General features: G+C 42.1%; 1 protein-coding gene across 1 annotated transcript in view; it reads right to left on the bottom strand.

The window, feature by feature from the left end:
* LOC145393796 (protein APCDD1-like) overlaps positions 1 to 19,268 on the bottom strand; it is a 204,839-nt gene that overhangs the window by 69,653 nt on the left and 115,918 nt on the right. Inside the window, exons 5-6 of the mRNA XM_080267843.1 lie at positions 8,758 to 8,961; positions 5,625 to 5,709 (exon numbers count right to left, since the gene is read on the bottom strand). Coding sequence (XP_080123969.1) covers positions 5,625 to 5,709; positions 8,758 to 8,961 — 289 coding nt within the window. The remainder of the gene's footprint in view (positions 1 to 5,624; positions 5,710 to 8,757; positions 8,962 to 19,268) is intronic.

The raw sequence follows: 19,268 nt of genomic DNA, 5'->3' as shown, positions 1-19,268 counted from the left end.
TGGAGTGACTGTTGTTGACTGGTTAGTAAGATTGTTGAATGTGTGTTTTGTGCAAGGTATGGTGCCAGTTGACTGGGGAAGTGCTTGTGTGGTCCCATTGTATAAAGGTAAGGGTGATAAGTATGAATGTCCTAGCTTTAGGGATATAAGTCTGTTGAGTGTTGTCGGTAAGGTGTAATGTAGAGTGTTAACCCGCCGCGTGCCGGCCACTCCAAGCCCTAAGTGACACCCCCATGGCAGCCAATTTTTTATTTTTTTTTTGGGGGGGGGGCTAAAATGATAGATTTTGATGTGAAAAAAAACTAACATAACCATAAAAACTCACCGGAGGCTTGAAGTGCGTTTTTTGTAGTCCCGCCCGCAGGTGTGAGCAGACGGGGAATCCCCAGCAGCAGAGAGAAAATCCGTTTTCTATGCAAGGTAAACTCAGATATTCTCGCCAACGTGACTCAGGGAAGGTATAGGAATGGTCTTAACACTTTTCTGTCCACTTCACACCCACAAAAAAAAATCTTATTATTTCGTAAAGAAATCATGTTTCTTAGGGAAAAAAAATCACTTACTCATGCAACACTATACGTATCACTGAATGCATTATCTTACAGTTACGAGAAAATATGCATAAATTGACTTCACAATGTACAGCCCTTTCACTTACAGTAAATTATTTACAACATACCTTCAGTATACACAGTCATTACTAGAGTATTTTTGATCATCTCACTGTGAATATACCGTCTAACACTTATGAGAACATACGTAAAACTTTACTCCACAACGTTCAGTCCTTACACTTACGAGAAATTATTTACATGTCATCACTGTATGCAGTACTTATGACACTTTCTGAACATCTTTTTTCGTATTTTCAACACTTTTTGAGCTTCTTTTTATCGCTCATCATTACCACACTATTCTCAATAGTTAGCGAGAGTGTGGTACTCCTTGAAGCATGGGTATACGCACAGTCCTACATCACACTCTGCATACATATACCTTGAGTCCTTCCGCCGAGTACGTGGCCTTACAGTGCTGTTTGCACACACGTGACACCTCTGCTGGGGATTCTGATGTGTTGCACTTGGAAGGACGATTTTGAGGAGGTGTCTAGAGGTGAGGCGGAGAGGTGTGGCAGCAGTGTGGCGGTGGCGAGCAGCACTTCTATCTTCCCCATAATCCCCCACTATCTCCCGCACCAGCTCATGAATATACCCCTCGAAGGTCTCTTGGATGCCAGTGGTATGTGTGTGGAGATAGTGAGCGTTGAGGACGGTGATGTCGAGGAGATTGAAGAATAATTTTTTTATACCACTTCATCGTGGGCCTGGCACAATCAACACTGGAAATCATGGCGTCTGATCGATCCACCTGTTGCATATTCACATTGTACACCAAGACAGGTTCTGGTTTCCACACATGGCGCCGCCCTTCTGCCCTGTAATTTATACTGTCTGTGTGGTGTACAAGGGGCCAATGAACAGACGACAGGAGGAATACTTCGCGGTTGTGGTGCCATGCTGTTGCGAGGATATTATGTGCTTTGTAAAAAACAACCTCATTTTTTCCAAAGTTTCCTCCCCACCTTCACCATGTGCCGACAGTTCTTCTTTACAGTGCCACACAGACCAGTTTCATGCAGGTGAAGGTACCTGGCGAGAAGGGGGCTTGTGTACCAGTTATCGAGGTATAAGACGTGCCCACGATGAAGGTATTCCTTGATCATTGTTTTTACCACCACAGCCCCTGAGAGCCCCAAACTTCTATCTTCTGTGATGTACGTCTGAACATCTGTGTACAGGACAATGTCCTGCACATACCCAGTCTTACAGTCGCACATCACGAAGATTTTGAAGCCAAACTTGTGTCTTTTCCTGGGGATATACTGACGAAAAGCAATATTACCTCTCCATAGCACTAGACTCTTGTCTGACGAGGTCTCGGTATGGAGAGAAGGAGGTACAGAATTTCTCTCGAAGGTGATCAAAAACCAGACGTATCCTTCTCATCCCATCTGTGTTCTTTGTGTTAGCAGGGTCAAGGGTGTCAATAAAATGAAGGCGGTTCAGGATGTACTGAAAACGATTCCTTCCCATCACCTTACCATAATATGGTGTCACCATTACTGGATCCAGAGTCCAATATGAGGGAAGTTGATTTTTTTCAATATCCCTATCAAAAGCACAAGTGCTAGGAACACATACATTTCACCCAGGGTCACGTCAGGTTCAAACAATTGGCTGTGTCGTGTCTGTGTTGTTCCCCCACATTCAAATGCAGCAAAGGCGTTGGTCAGGGCCACAATCTTCAAAGCAAACTCCACAGGAAAGTAGTTCCTGAAAATGTCAAGCTTACTGGAGGTATGGTGAAGTTCATGGACACTACATCCGGTCTCATTTTCATGGGTGAACGGGTGAATGTGGGGGACAAAGTCACTACCGTCCTCCCACTCCCACGTCGTTTCCTCATCATCATCATTGCCTCCGTGTTCCTCGGGGTGTGGGGAAGCATGGGAAAGTTTGGGGAATGGGGGAAGAGTTTCACGTGAGGTGCTGGGTGTGGGGAAGGTGGGAAGACTTTGTCCTGAGGTGCTGGGCTGAGCTGGGTCACGTGGGGGCAAGGGAGAACATGGGCGAGATGGGTCACTCTCCCCCAACAATGGAACTTTCCCAAATCTTCCACGCTTCCTCCTCACACATTCCTCCCCATGGGGTGAGATCCTTTCCCTCCCCAACCACCCCTCAACTGCAGGACTACCTTCCTCCTCCCTTTCCTCCTCATCGTCATGACTTGAAAGACGACGATGTGCAGATGGCTTCCTACCACGTGATGCCCTAGTGTAAGCCACATACCTGGATTTTCTCGGTGAGGGAATTTCGTCATCGCTACTACTTTCCTTCTCAGGCTGGATGTAGTCCTTCTCTTGTGTATCGTCATCCTCCAGATCACTTTCCCTAGTGTAGGGAACCCTCAGGAGGTCATGAATCTCCTCGTCAGAGAGACCGCAGCGAGACATCACTGCACTGTATTACTGACACAAGCAGAGTGAGGCAGAGCGGGCATGAGGCGGGAGCATGTGGGTGTATAGGCCAGGCCGCCTGAGGGCAGACAGAGGAAGGGTTGCCCTACAAGCACACCAATTTTTGCATGCCTAGCTTGAAAATTGCAGTCATAATGAATTTTTGAAATCGAGACCGTTTTAAAATGGCACTGGCACTGAGCGCGCATTTACGTCCGACCATTTTAAAACGGCACTGGCACGGGGCGGGTTCAGAGAGTTAGAAAGGGTACAGAGGAAATGACTGGAGATGAGCAGCATGGCTTTAGGAGAGGGAGGGGATGCGTGGATCATGGGTTTGCTGTGAGACAGGTGTGTGAATAGTATTTAGCAAAAGGTAAGGATGTGTATTGCACTTTCATGGATTTAGAGAAAGCATATGATAGAACTGATAGGTAGCCTTTGTGGACTTTTTTAAGATTGTATGGACTTGATGGTAGGTTACTAAAAGGAGTGAAAAATTTTTATGTAAAGAGTACAGCGTGTGTGAGAGAGTGGAAAAACAGTGAGTGATTGGTTTCCCGTCAGAGTGGGGCGGCGGCAGGGATGTGTGATGTCGCCTTGGTTGTTTAATATTAATATGGATGATGCTGTAAGGGAGATGAATGCAAGACTGATAGTTGGAAGTCTGATTCTTGTGAATGTTGAAGGTAAGGAGTGAAATAAATCTGAAGCAGCAGCAGTTTGCAGATGATATTGCACTGTTGGCTGATTCAGAGGAGAGATTGAGGCAGTTGGTAGAGGAGTTTGGAAGGGTGTGTGAAAGGAGGAAATTGAAACTAAATGAGAATAAGGGTAAAGTGATGAAGTGTGCAAGATTGGTAGATGGTATGAGGATGAATATAGTTTAGAATGGTGAGTTGCTTGAGGAGGTAGAGTGTTTTAAGTATTTAGGGTCACATGTTGTTGTGGATGGAAGAATAGAGCAGAAGGGAAGTTTAGAATCAGTGAAGTAGGAAAGATGCTGGGAGGAATGAGAAAAGTGTTTAGATGTCGTTTGCTTTGAATGGATGTAAAGATAAGGCTGTATGAAAGTGTTGTGTACCAATTGCGTTATATGGGGCTGAAACATGGAATATGGGTGTAGCAGAGAGGAAAAGTTTGAATGTAATGGAGATGAGGTGTCTGAGGAGTATGTGTGGAGTGACGCATGTGCATCAAGTGAGAAATGATGAAGTGCAAAGAAGAACTGGAGTTGTTTGGGAGATGGCTGATTGAGTTCAGTAGAGGATGTTGCGATGGTTAGGCATATAGAGAGAATGGACAATGGGTGACTGGTGAAAAAGATAACTGGATCTGATGTGAGAGATGTAAGGCTGAGAGGAAGACCATGAATAGGATGGGTGGACAGTGTGAAGAGAGCATTGAATGCGAGAGGGACGTCTGTTGAGTAAGGAAGAGTGGCTGTGTGTGATAGAGATGAATGGAGAGAAACTGTGAATGAATAAATAATGACACAGCCCTGAGGGGATATTCTCCCACATTTTGTCTGATCAGATGATCAGGTCAGGTACAGGTAAGGGGATGGGTCTATTATAATGTGGCAGGGGTAAACCAGCTCTGCTGTTGGGCCCTGCTGTGGATATCACTGATTCCACTGCACAGTTGACCCTAGCGCGGTGTGGTACGGTTAAGATCTGTCCCTTCTCCCCTTTGGGGCTCAGATGCAAATGAATGTGTCTGAGTGGATGAGCAAATTGTGAGTGTGTCGTCCTGTCTCGGCTACCTCCCTTTCCTTGGGGGAAGCAGCCTAAGTATATAGATAGATAGATAGATATCTGACCAAAATATGATCATCAGCTTGGACAGAGAAACCGACAGACAAGTGCGACCAGAGTTATTAGTGCTTTACAATAAGAGAAACAACTATCTTCCCAGTTCCGTTTGAAGAAAATTTACAATTAGTGAAATAGAGTAAAAACCTTATCTCCATCAGTGTGTGTTTCAGACGGTTCATTTATTCTGCTGTGCATTCGTCCAGCTTTGGACGATGCCTGTGTCAGTATCTGTACGTTGCACTAGGTAAATGTATATGTTTATGCATATTAAAGGAGAGGTAAATTAACAAACAAGCAGGATCAAAAGCAGTCCCTATTTATTGTTCGTGCTGTAAAAATGAGCTCAGTGTCATATCATGTGTTAAATATATGTACAGAAATATAACAAGCACTTAACTGCCCAATCCACTAAGTACCTGCTCCATGTTAGGGCACTCTGGCTTCACATGATAACTACTTAAAGTTATCATGTATCTTCAAATACACCAAACTTGACATGGGCCAGTTCTGACATATCAGGCATGCCCATGCAAAATTTCAGCTCACCCCACCCAGCGGTTTGACCTGTAGAAGGTTCCCAGTGTCGGGCACAAAAGGCTCTTGGCTCTTGCACGACTGACCGCACCCAACTATAATTTACATCATCAATGTCAGCCCGTCATTCCGTGTCCTTTGATTTATGGCACGTCGAAATCTAAGGGGCTCAGATGTGGACAGACACACACAGAAAACGCTTAATTGCATAATATTAATGATATCAAAGATGAAGTCAACTTACGTTGGCTGCTTACCTTTGTCACTTTTCCCGGACATGTTGTGTTTACGGCATCTGCCACCAGAGCGGCGTCTCGATGAGTGTGTGCAACCACTTCAACTCTGCACCACACAAGAGATACACGTTGGTCCGGGGAGGACAGGGCAAGGTAGAGCAGGACAGGGTAGGGCAGGACAAGGCAGGGCAAAGCAGGGCAAGGTAAAACAGGGCAGGGCAGGACAGGGAAGGGTAGAGCAGGGAAGGGCAGAGCAGGGCATGGCAAGGCAGAGCAGGGCATGGCAGCGTACGACAGGATACGGCAGGGCATGGAAGATAGGCAGATCATTAGGTTGTGCTGTCATTTGTTTCATTATTTTAATTCCCATTATAGCACATGCAATGGGCAGAATTCAGAATCATCAGAAATTCAGAATCATCATCATAACTCGACATTCCACCGAGATACAGAAGGACACGAAAGTAGAAACATAATGGCCATCATCATCCTCTTTTCTAGGATTGCAATGGTGTAGAGTAGGATGACAATGCTGTCATCACCATCATCATTCTAACTATATCTCCCACCCCTGAAGGATCTGTAGGTGAGAGGAAAGATCATCATACTATCCTATATTCCAGTGTTGTAAATAAGGAACAAAGAGTGAAGATACAGCATCCTTTTCCACAAGATAAGGTAGGGCAGGGAAAGAGAGAGAGAGAGAGAGAGAGAGAGAGAGAGAGAGGAGATTATAATGTTTCTATCACTTTTGCACTGTTTTCATGCTCTAAGCAACCTTCCTCTATAAATATTCCACACTTTCCAAGACAGTGTCTCCTGTCTTCCCTTTTCCCTCTTTCAAAACATGCCTATGCCTCCAGTCCTTTCTACATTCCTTTCCTTCTTTCCAACACCTCCAATCTTGCCTCCATTTACCTCCATCACCTCTAAATCGTCTTCTGTCCTACACAAGCATCAAACTCGACCCACCAAATCTTCCACACTTTTATACACAGTTTCTCCTCTCTCCTCTCCACCAAGACCTCTACGCCTACAGTTCTTCCTACCCTCCTCTCCCTTCTCTCCATCACCTTCAAATCTCTCTCCTTCCCTCATCATTTGCATCCAGCACTTCAAACTGTCCTCTCTTTTTCAGCATAAAAAAATCGACCCTGTCATAATCACTACCAGTTCTTAATCGCTCTCATTTTTCTAAGCAACTCGTCCTCCTTCTCCCTTTCTCACTTCTCACCAAAGCCTCAATTTCTTCCTGCACAACCACTCCTTCCTTCCCTCCACCTTCTGCTCAATCCATTCTCCCCAACCCCACCAAACTTGTCTCCAGGTCTTCCTCCCTTTCCTCCAATATGGGATCAAAAATTTGACACTTTAGCAATCATTTGGTTATCATTCATTATTCATTGTCCCTCCTTCATTCCCTCCATTCTTTGCCAATACCTCCAAGCTTCCTCTCTCTCTCTCTCTCTCTCTCTCCCTCAAAGACCTCCTCGCTTCCTTCCCCTCCGAATTTTCCTCCTTCCCTCCCTCAAATCTCTCCATTCACTCAAACACCTCCATACCCTCTCCTCTCTCTCTGATACCTACACACATCCTTCCCCACTAAATCTTCCTCCTTCTCTCTCCTTTGCCTCAAACACCTCCAAACCTCCCTTCTTTCTCTCTAGTACCTCCACAATTCTTTCCCCTCCAAATCTTCCTGCTTTTCCTCTTTCTTGGGTATCCCTCACACTCCTTTCTCTGTCCCTCCTTCTTTCCTTTCAAAATTTCCATTTTCCCGGTTCCTTCAAGTTTTTCCTCTTCTCCCCACCACCTCCAGACCTCCCTCCCTCAGTCCCTCATCCTTTATATACAGCACCTGTAAAGCGTCAACTCTTTCCTTTTTTAACACCAGACTTGACACTCTCACAAAATTAATCTCAATCCCCCTCACTTTCCCAAATAACTCCTAGCCTTTCCTCTACATGTTCATTCTCTTCTCTCCAACACCTTCAGATCTCCCTCCTCCTCCTCCTACACTTTCTTCTCTCTATCCCTCCAGTTCTTCTTTCAAAACCCCTCCTTCCTTCTCCCCTGATCTCTCTGTCAATACTTACAGATTTCTCTCTTTCTCTCAAAGTCTTCCTCTCTTTTCTCCAACTTGGAAACCCAAATTCGACCCTGCAACAAACCCTCTTCGTTCAGCTTCTCCTCTCTCCGTCCAACCTCTACAACACCTCCAAACCTCTTTCTTTCTCTCCAACATCTGCAAACCTACCCTATTCCCTCTTCCTAAACCTTCATCGCCTACAAATCGTCGTCTCCCCTTCTTACACCGGTTCCACACTACTTCACCTATACCTTCCACACACTGATGCCAGTTTCCTTCACATTCTTCCCTTCCTCTCTCTCCAGTACCTTCAGGCCTTCCTCCACCATTCCTCCTCCCTTCTCTCCAGTTTCACAACCCCTCCAAAACTCTCTCATTTCTCTCCAGCCTCTCTAAACCTTCACTATCTTCAAAAGGGGACCATAATTTCTATAGTTCATGCACTTTAATTTGTCACGGGTATTTGTTCTATTGCAGCTTATATCACGTACCTCAGTGGCAAAAAGCAACACAGTTCTGCATTCTTTCCATAGCACTTCTTCGTGACTAGCACAGTATTCTAGTATGATTCTATTGATACAACCCTCTCTCTCTCTCTCTCTCTCTCTCTCTCTCTCTCTCTCCCTCAAGACAGAAAGATGGCAATTTTAGGCCATGTTAATGTGAAAAGAGTATCAAATCTGGATATTACGGTCACCCTCACACCCTCGATGCCATTTCCTCAGCAAGAAAATTCAGCATTACATCAGCTTGCATAAACAAAGCAATTGTAAAGAGAACATATGAATACAAAGAAAATACAAGGAACATAAAAAATATACAAAGAAAATAAAAAATTTCGGTCTTTGGATGCTAACATGTTTAAACGATCAATGGAAAGAGATATTCTGATCAGTAAACTAAATATTCTCTCTCTCTCTCTCTCTCTCCACCAGCCTATCTATCTACCTATCTCTATCATTTAATCAATCATTCCATCTATGAATATCTTTCTCTCTCTGTCTATAAATCTACTTCTCTCTCTCTCTCTCTCTCTCTCTCTCTCTCTCTCTCTCTCTCTCTCACTTGGTCACGGTATACTCTGCCTCCGTGGCTCCCGTTGTCACCCAGGAAGGCCGGCCAGGAGTCAGGTTACCCTCAGCACCGAGCGAGTGGGTGGGTTGGCTACAAGACGGGTCACGGTACAGGTGTAGCTGTAATTCTATTGTACCGTCTCCCCTGAAGCTGTACCGCCGCAGAACGTACCGTGCACCTGGCCTTGACTCGCAGCTGTACCGGAGAAGGAAACAGTGTTACATAGAGCACACACACCTTTATTTATTTATTTATTTTTTTAGAGCAGCAGGTTAAATATAGGGGTCATAAGGAAAAAATCAGCTTTGACCTTGCCCTGTGGCCTGTCCCTTTGTTTTACTGCTATAAAAAAAAAAAATCCTCATTGACTGACCCTCAACACTTCAGCAAATTTGATTAAAATCGGACAAGTCGACCGGGACTATTCTCACGGTATTTCCAGCCAAGATTATTGAATCTTTACTAAATTTTAACTAAATCTGGTGAGATGGTTGAAGGTCATCAAATGAAATTACCTTCAGCTTTTCTAGAACAATGGATCAGTGGTCAAGGTCACATGGCAAGGTCAATGTTCCGTGCAGTGTCGTCCGTAAACAGAGCTCCAATATAAAGAGAATCGTACCAGGCGGTATCTTGTGTCCTGTGGGGATAACTTAGTCTGCTGTTACGGGTATGGCAGCAGGATCAGGAAATGACTATAGTAGGACTTGCACACGTTTGCGGCTGTGGTGTGGCCCGCACCTGTGTACAATGGTGCCACGTTTCCCCAACTTGCGATGTGAAACGGAAGCTATTTATGTACAAGGCATCACAAATTCGATAAATTCAGATGAATAAAACTTACACTTGTGTATTTTGATGGATGAATCAACAGTAATCTTATTATGCATAAAATATTTATACAGTAACACAGAAACATGGCATACATATTGTACAGTGTTGCTAAAAGAAATTGTAGTCACTTTTAATGGTTTTTAGCGTAGTTTTAGGGTGGGTAATAATATCACAGTTATGGATATAAGATAATGAGCCTGAAAAAAGAAGAAATATGCCAATATCCAAAGTAAAAGAAATAATTCATGTAATTCTTGTGAGTGGCAACACTTACACACCCAGTCTGGCCTAAGGTAAAGTACGTACCTCCGTAGACCCAACCATAGCTTGTACAGGTGTTGCTAGGGAAAAATGCTCACATTTACCGGCTTTTACCATAATTTTAAGGACGAGGAATAATCACATTTATAATCATAAGCTAATATGTAGGAGAAAATAGTAGGCATATGCCAATACCGAAGTAAAAAAAAAAAAAAAAACGTTATTCACTCGCGAGCGGCAACACTTCCACACCCAGTCGGTGAGAGAGTGAGAGAGAGAGGGAGAGAGAGAGAGGCAGGAGAGGGGCATGCATTGAATACATTGTCGGCATCACTAAATATAACAAAACCAAATTAACAAATGAAAGCACAATTATAAATAACTTATAAAAGAATCAAAAGTACTCAGGGTGGCTCACATTTCCCGCCAGGAGAGAGAGAGAGAGAGAGATAACGGTATAGAAAACGTGGCAACACTGTACACAGGTGCGGGCCACACCACAGCCGCAAACGTAGGCGAGTCCTATTATAAACAAAGACAGGGTAGACAACGCTGACTGGCAGTCCGCACAGCAAACGCAGGAGTCAGCAACAGCACTCATGAAGAAAGACGTGTACAAACTGAGATCGTACAAGCCCCCGCCCATCAGGCAGTTACAAATGATAGTGTACCAGTATCTTCCTCACCCAGTGAATCAGTACGGTCCTCGCCAAGCAAAGCCCCCTTTACTATTGTAAGAAATGGCGCAAAACCCGGAAAAAGTACGAGGAAGCACCTTCCCATAACTACGTACAATCGCTACCAGATCCTTGCCGAAGCGGTTGATGAGATAGAAGAAACAAGGCTTATTGGGGACTCTATTGTACGCAGTCAGCTGGAGGAATTTTGTGGACATGCCCCCAGCAGCAGAAAGAGGTACTGTTTTCTAGGAGGTGGATTATATGATATCACAGAAGCCTGTGATAAGGTCACAAAAGACGCAAATGATAAAGCTCTATACGTCATCCATGTTGGTACAAATGATCTAAAGGGCAATAGATTGGAGGAATTGCTAGCAAAGTATCATGAAATGATTAAACGATTCAAAACTAAGTCCACCAATGTGATAATATCTGGTATTCTCCCAAGGATCAAGGCAGAGAATAGTTTTTATGATAAGGCCTTCAGCACAAACAACCGACTCAAATCTCTCTGCACGCAAGAGGGAGTAGACTTCGTCAATTTGTGGGATCAGTTTTATGAGCAACATACTCTATTCCAGAAAGATGGTCTCCATTTAAACTCGGTAGGTGCGGCACGGCTAGGTAGACTCTTACACGATAAAGTCGCCCTCTTCAAATAAAATAACGCGGAACATCGAGGAGCAGTAACCTCAACGTAAATACCCACAGAGTCAGAACACCAACTGTTTGGGACGGAATTAGAGTCTTCTATGTTAACGCACGTAGTCTACATAACAAGTTTGAGGATTTAGAATCTCTTATTTACCTAGAAAATTATGACATTGTTGGCATCACAGAGTCCTGGATTAACACATCTGACCGTGACTTTCTGGCGGAATACTCATTAACAGGGTACAATATTTTCAGCTGTGAGCGACCACATCGAGCTGGTGGCTGTGCTTTTACTATATGTGAAAACTAGTCTCCACCCCCTTGTGCTATCCAAACCCAGTATTACCAACATAGATGCCAGTTATGTTCAGCTACGTATTAATTCACACAAAATGAATATATGTCTCGTCTATCGTCCTCCAGCACAGTCAACTGAGACAGATGAAAACTTTATGATCAAATTGCGGAAATTTGTTGTCAAGAGGATAGCTTAATTTTTGGAGACTAACCTACCGGTAACAAAGTGGGGTTAACCGCTAACAGCACACTCAGGACAAGAGTTTTACACGAATCTTCAAGAAAGCACTCTTTCCCAACATGTAGAATACCCAACAAGAGGAAACAATATCCTAGACATCATCTTGACTACAAATGATAACCTAGTCAAAAATGTTGAAATAGGACCCTAGTTTAGTTCCAGTGATCATTGAATTATACAGTTTAATATTACTACTGAAAAAGTAAAAGAAATGGAGAGCAAAGAAAAGGTCCCAGATTATCGTAAAGCTGATTTTACTAGGCTCAGAGCGCTACATGCAACTGCGGATTGGAATCAAATGTCTGAAACCGATGACATAAACCAAGCATGGGAAATATTCACCAAAAAAATTAACGAAGCGGTAAAGTCATGTGTGCCACTACGTAACAGGCGTTCAGCTGGTAATAGTAAACCAAAGTGGAGGTCCAGTGAAATTAAAAGAAACTTAATAGCCAAAGAACAGGCATACCATAAATATAAAACTACACAAAATAATGATGATAAATTACAGTATGAAAATTTACGCCGCATATCGAAAAGACTTATTAAACAAAGCAAAAGAGCACTGGAGATCCACATTGCTAATACTTGCAAGTCAATTCCTAAAGAATTTTACAACTACATTAGAAAAAAAAAGGTTATGACTACATCAATAGGTCCTCTACAAACGAACAGTGGCAAACACACAGAAAATGAGGTCGAAATGGCAAACATTCTTAACTATTACTTTGCGTCTGTTTTTACAGTTGAAAACACCACCAGAAACCTACTGCTACCCACAGACCAAGCAAACAGCACAGTCCTTAGCAACTATGCTATCCATAATAACGATATCCTTTCAGCCATAAATAGTACGAACATAAACAAAACCCCTGGCCCCGATAAAATATCACCGAGAATTCTCAGAGAAGCAAAAAATGAGTTACTGCTGCCACTCTCTGTCTTATTCAATAAATCGTTAAGTACTGGGAAAGTTCCATGCTAATGGAAACTAGCAAATGTAACACCTATTTTCAAAAAAGGAAATGAGTCGCACCCAGGAAATTACAGACCAATCAGCTTAACATCAGTAGTGTGCAAGTTAATGGAAAAAATCATAAGAGATAATATAGTTAATTATCTAGAAGAAAATAATATAATTAAAGACTCACAGCATGGATTCAGACATCGTCGTTCATGCTCAACTAACTTACTGGACTTCTTCCATGATGTTCACAAATCATACGATTACTCAAGAGCAGTAGATATAATTTACCTCGACTTTCAGAAAGCATTTGACACTGTCCCTCACAAACGTCTCATGAGCAAAATAGAAGCACATGGAATAAAAGAAAATACACAGAAATTGTTACAAGACTGACTTTCAGACCGAAAACAGCGAGTTGTGATAAACGGAAAGGAATCCAAATGACAAAGCGATCAGCGGCGTTCCCCAAGGCTCAATACTTGGACCGATACTTTTTATTATCTATATAAATGATATTGATGAGGGTTGAAATTGTAAAGTATCCAAATTTGCAGATGATACTAAAATAACCAGTAAAGTAACTTCAAAATTACAGTGGCAGGAGTTACAAAATGACCTTAATACTTTAGGAAGCTGGGCAGAAAAATGGCAAATGAAATTCAAACCAGAAAAATGTAAAGTACTTCATATTGGAAGTAACAACGTCCATGTGAACTACAAAATGAACACTATCCAGTTATCAAGTACAGACAGTGAAAAGATCTTGGTGTGATAATATCAAATGACCTCAAAACAAGTAAGCAGTGCACCGAGGTGGTAAAAATTGCAAACAAGCTGGTGGGTTTTATTGGAAGAACTTTCGAGTTTAAATCGGAAAAAGTCATACTTGCCTTGTACAACTCACTAGTGTGCCCTGATCTTGAGTATTGTGTGCAATTCTGGTCTCCGTACTACAGAAAGGACATTGAAAAATTAGAGAAAATTCAGCTATGAATCACAAAAATGATACCACGACTTAGAAACAACCCATATGAGGAACGCCTTGAAGAACTTAAATTATTTAGCCTAACGAAGCGCAGGTTAAGAGGGGACCTTATTGAAGTTTTCAAAATCATGAAGGGATATGACAACTTAGACATGAATAAATATTTTGATATAGACCGGTCGAGTCAAACCAGAAGTAATGGCTGCAAAATTATGGGAAAGCGTTTCCAATCCCATGAAGCAAAATACTTCTTTAACAGAGTTGTAAATATCTGGAACAGATTACCCTCAGATACCGTGAACAGTATCTCAATTGAGACATTCAAAAACAAAGTAGACAAGTATTTGTACAAGAATCCTCAGCTGACTCTTTTTCTGTCCAAATAACTTGCTTTTATAGCTACATGTAAGTTCATTCCCCTTTTGTCTACAAAACACCCTGTAAACAACGTACCTGTTCATAGTGTCGCGTCGTCATTATACATTTTTCAATTTATTCGATGCAAATAAAGTAATATAAGCACAGATTAGGATCTGCACAGATAACCCTGAGTTAACGGTCACTACTCTTACTTTCGACCTGTGATGGGCTGTGGATCACTGAGGGTCCCTGTTAGTCAAGTGACCACCATCAGGATTTTTTTAATGTACCAGGGGTCACTGCTTCAGGATGAAACTTGTGTACTTGTCCCATATGGGAGAGTTCCTTGTCTCAGTGGAGTGAACGGAGCTAGGGCCTGATTGACTGCTGCCTACCTAAAAAGCGCCATGCAAGGCTGCCACACCACCCCTAAACATCCACTCTGTGCATTGTACATCCACACTGTGCACTGTGCAGCCCTCTTTTATCTAAGACACCCGTCGTATATATTTCAATCTCCCCAATGCAAAGAAAGCAATATAAGCACAGATTAGGATCTGCACAGATAACCGTAGTTAATGGTCACTACTCTCACTTTCGACCTGTGATGGGCTGTGGATCACTGAGGGTCCCTGTTAGTCAAGTGACCACCATCGAGATTTTTTTAATGTACCAGGGGTCACTGCTTCAGGAGGAAACTTATGTACTTGTCCCACATGAGAGAGTTCCTTGTCTCAGTGGAGTGAACGGAGGTAGGACCTGACTTACTGCTGCCTACCTCAAAATTGCCAGGCAGGGCTGCCGCACCACCCCTAAACATCCACACTGTGCAGTGTGTAGTTTCCATCTTAAGTCCACAGACTTCCCATAAACTCAATGTACCTGTTTATAATGTCATGCCATAACCATTAGTTTATTTAATTACTTTCTCTTTCAGGTTACTCAATCGGGTAGCTTATAGACAAAATATTATAGAATGTGAATTTTCCATTCCAGTTTTTCCTATGAAATTTCCATGTCAGTTTTTCCATGCTGCATGGTGGTTTTTCTCACTTTTTCATGGAGGGTTTGGTGGTGGGGGGAGCCTTCTTGCTTTACTATCCTTATCCTTCAGCATGTAGAGTTAGATCTTGTAGTCATAGTTTTCTCTGTAACAAGCGGCCTCAAAAGGACCATAAGGTCTGTTGCTGTTTGCATTCCTATGTAATCGTATGTAAAAAACACACAAGCAATCGCCAGGTACAGTCACGTTCTAAAGTCCTGTCCTGCGAGCGAACCTATTAAACCCCGGAGCAGTGAATCAGAACCACCGATCATGAAGTCCCAGTTCTGGCAACAGTTGGTGGTCCGCGGTGTGAGCTGTAAGGAGGAAGGGTAGTGATGATGGTGGGGGGTAGGTGATGTGGGGGAGTTGTTATTACCGAGTTAGCAGTGCGGTATATTAGGCATATTTCTTATGGATGTAAAACCAACACCAGCATGTCACACGACTCGGGTGGTTACATGCCATATGTGCAGTTATGTCACGCATATTCAGTTTCCTAATTCCAGTTGAAAATGGTGGTCATTTACACTGTGACACAAACTCCCCCTCAGCCCGGCCACTCTCCCTCTCCCACCGCGAATCGATTGATACGTAATATGGGTGGAAGAGAAAACATTTCCTGTAGACTAGTTATACATGCATAACAAATGGAAGCATAAAGGAAAACATGAGGGTGAGAAACCAGGTTGTTATAGCACGTCATTTGAAAAAAAAAAATAATAATAATATTAAAACATCGCATGGCAACAGTTTAGTTTGAGAGAGAGAGAGAGAGAGAGAGAGAGAGTTCAGTCGCTATAGTCTCACCAATCTAAAACCAAGGTTTGGGTAGAGTCCAGCCGGGGATTTCCCGGCGTACAGCGTTGCCTTGTTTCCTATACTCTGATTGGCTAGTGGCTGACCTGACACCGTTAGAGCTCGCTGCTCACATCTCGCCACCTGGCCTTACATGACTTCACCCACTTCTGTGTGTGTGTGTGTTTTTGTATGTGTGTGTGTGTAAAGACAAACTAATTTAAGTTATAAATATAACCAAATTAATGAATTTATAAATCGCATTCTCTCTCTCTCATATAATTTATGATTCCTGTATGGGCCTGGATGTTGCCGCTCGTGAGTGTTTTAACTTATTTATTTCTGTTAAGAAAATAGCGTATGTTCTACTGATTCCTTCAAATTATATTATAAACGTAATTGTTACATTATTTACCCAACTTAGAACTACCGTGAAAGTCGGTAAAAGTAACTACATTTTTTTCAGCACCACTGTAAAATATGTATGCCACGTTTCTTTATTGATGTACAAGAGCCATATGCATTACAAGTTTACCTTCCTTTGATATACTAGAATACTTACGTTTATATTGTATTAGTATGTGTGTACCTATCTGTGATGCCTATTACATATATAACAGAATCTACTCATCGTTCGTTTAGGAAGTATGGCACGGCTGCACCCAGCGCCAGACCCCACCCAAACCTTGGTTTTAGATTGGTGAGACTATAGTGTCTTTTTAGTGCGTGAGGGAATAAGTAATGTTTCCTGCTGTGAGTCTTGTCTCTTTATTCTGTCTTGAATCATGTTTGATCGTCTGTTTTTTGTCATACACTGCTATCCATTTGCAACCTGACGTTGTGATAGCATCGCATGGAAGTGCTAACAAACGGCTGTTTTGACTAGGATCCACAGAAACGTGTTAACTTTCTTTTAATTAGTAAATGCGACAGTGTTTATAGAAGTCAGACAGTTATTCCCTTGAATCGTTACATCAACTAACGACTGGTGTCACGAGGCATTTCCTCCTTCACCATTAACTATGATACGACAACAGGACTTATTGTCTGTAAACTATTTAATTGTAATGGAGGATAAACTAAACTTATATTTAACAGTGACGTATATCTATGTCAAATCTGTCTATTAGTCTATATCTATCTGTCTGTGTGTGAGAATGGATTAATGTAAGATATAAAAGGAGCCGTCTATTTTGTGCCACTAGGCATACTGCAGTTTGGTTACTTATTACTGATGGTAATATATTAGCAAATCAGAGTAATATATTTCACATAATCCATTATTTGCCTGCCAACCTGTAAGATAGCTTGAACCTGTTGGCCTATAGTAACCCTGGGCCGTCCGCGAAATTTTTTTTCCTGCCCAGTTCCGTCACTTTGCACATATGGCAACGTTGCCCTGTGTTTAGTTTGGCAACGCCGCGCAGCAGTGAGCCATATCGGATGCCAGGTTTAGTATTCATCACAATTATTTACTTTTTTTATGCTTGACTATAAATATAATACCTGACTATCTATATTTTACATGATTGAAAGAATATTAGAGACATAGAGGTCATATAGTTTTCGCTGCCTTAGCTTAAATAAATATAAAAAAGGGGCCATACCACTGTCTTTACTTCGTCACTCGTCTGCTGAGAGTGAGAGAGAGAGAGAGAGAGAGAAGATACTCTCTACACTTTGCTAAAATTTGTTATATGTTGATTTAATGAAAATGCGGTACGTCTTAGGGGTGGTACATGACTGCTCGTTGAGAACACTTATCAGTAACATATGTTGTAGGCCTATACTACTTTCCCTGTCATTTCTTGTCATTGCTCCCAGACGTACGATTCAATCAGCTGTGTTTACCATCGGCAATGGCGCATCACAGTGAGTTTATTTTTTTAATTCCTTGTTTCTCTTGATTTACTTATTTTGCACACAATGGTCTATAATGTCTCATGTCTGACCCAATGCCTGTCATCAGCACATGGGAAATAGCATATGGTGCCTGGTGCTGTGTAATATTTAATAAAGATTATACCGTAACAAATAAAGCTTTGCATTTCATCAAATACAAAAACCCTTCAAGCTTACTTAACATGAAATAAAGGACATGAGAACATGAAAATAATCTGAAATGTAACCTGACATATGATTTTACTAATATACTTAAGAAAAACAAGAAAATAATCTGAAATCTAACCTGACAAATGATTTTACTAATATACCTAAAAAAACAAGAAAATAATCTGAAATCTAACCTGACATATATACCTAAGAAAATGTCTAATGAAACATTGATATTCAGGCATCATTGATACCAATATTTCCCAGCTTGCAGCAGAAATTACCAAGGTTAACCCTTAAGAATGATCATGAAAAGCGTTTTAGGTGATAAAATATTATGGGTCATTAACCTCTCTCTCTCTCTCTCTCTCTCTCTCTCTCTCTCTCTCTCTCTCCTGTAAACACAGCTGATTGAATCGTACGTCTGGGAGCAATGACAAGAAATGACAGGTAAAGTAGTACAGGCCAACAACATATGTTACTGATAAGTGTTCTCAACGAACAGTCATGTACCACCCCTAAGACGTACCGCATTTTCATTAAATCAACATATAACTAATTTTAGCAAAGTGTAGAGAGTATCTTCCTTGCATACTCACTTTTTATTGATGACCCTGCATGTTATTATTTTATACTGTTTCAATCTCTCTCTCTCTCTCTCTCTCTCTCTCTCTCTCTCTCTCTCTCTCTCTCTCTCAGCAGACGAGTGACGAAGTAAAGACAGTGGTATGGCCCCTTTTTATATTTATTTAAGCTAAGGCAGCGAAAACTATATGACCTCTATGTCTCTAATATTCTTTCAATCCATGTAAAATATAGATAGTCAGGTATTATATGTCAGTCTCTCTCTCTCTCTCTCTCTCTCTCTCTCTCTCTCTCTCTCTCAGCAGACGAGTGACGAAGTAAAGACAGTGGTATGGCCCCTTTTTATAGTTATTTAAGCTAAGGCAGCAAAAACTATATGACCTCTATGTCTCTATTATTCTTTCAATCCATGTAAAGTATAGATAGTCAGGTATTATATTTATAGTCAAGCATAAAAAAGGTAAATAATTGTGATGATGGCTCACTGCTGCGCGGCGTTGCCAAACTAAACACAGGGCAACGTTGCCATATGTGCAAAGTGACGGAACTGGGCAGGAAAAAAAATTTCGCGGGCCGTCCACTCCTGGGTCGGATGCGAAGTGACCCATCTTCCTGCCAGCGGGTAATCCAGCGCTTCACAGTTCGCGGTTTCACACCCAGTTCATGTGCTCTTTGGTGTGGCAACCAGCCTCCTTCCCAAATACCATTAATTCTGCCCCTGGTTGTGATGACATCGGGGGCATTTG

Source organism: Coenobita brevimanus, chromosome 25, assembly GCF_032717465.1.
Source record: "Coenobita brevimanus isolate Jiangsu-jjx chromosome 25, ASM3271746v2, whole genome shotgun sequence".
Lineage (NCBI taxonomy): Eukaryota > Metazoa > Arthropoda > Malacostraca > Decapoda > Coenobitidae > Coenobita > Coenobita brevimanus.
Note: the sequence above shows the minus strand (reverse complement) of the source record. Positions and strands in the feature narration are given on the sequence as shown.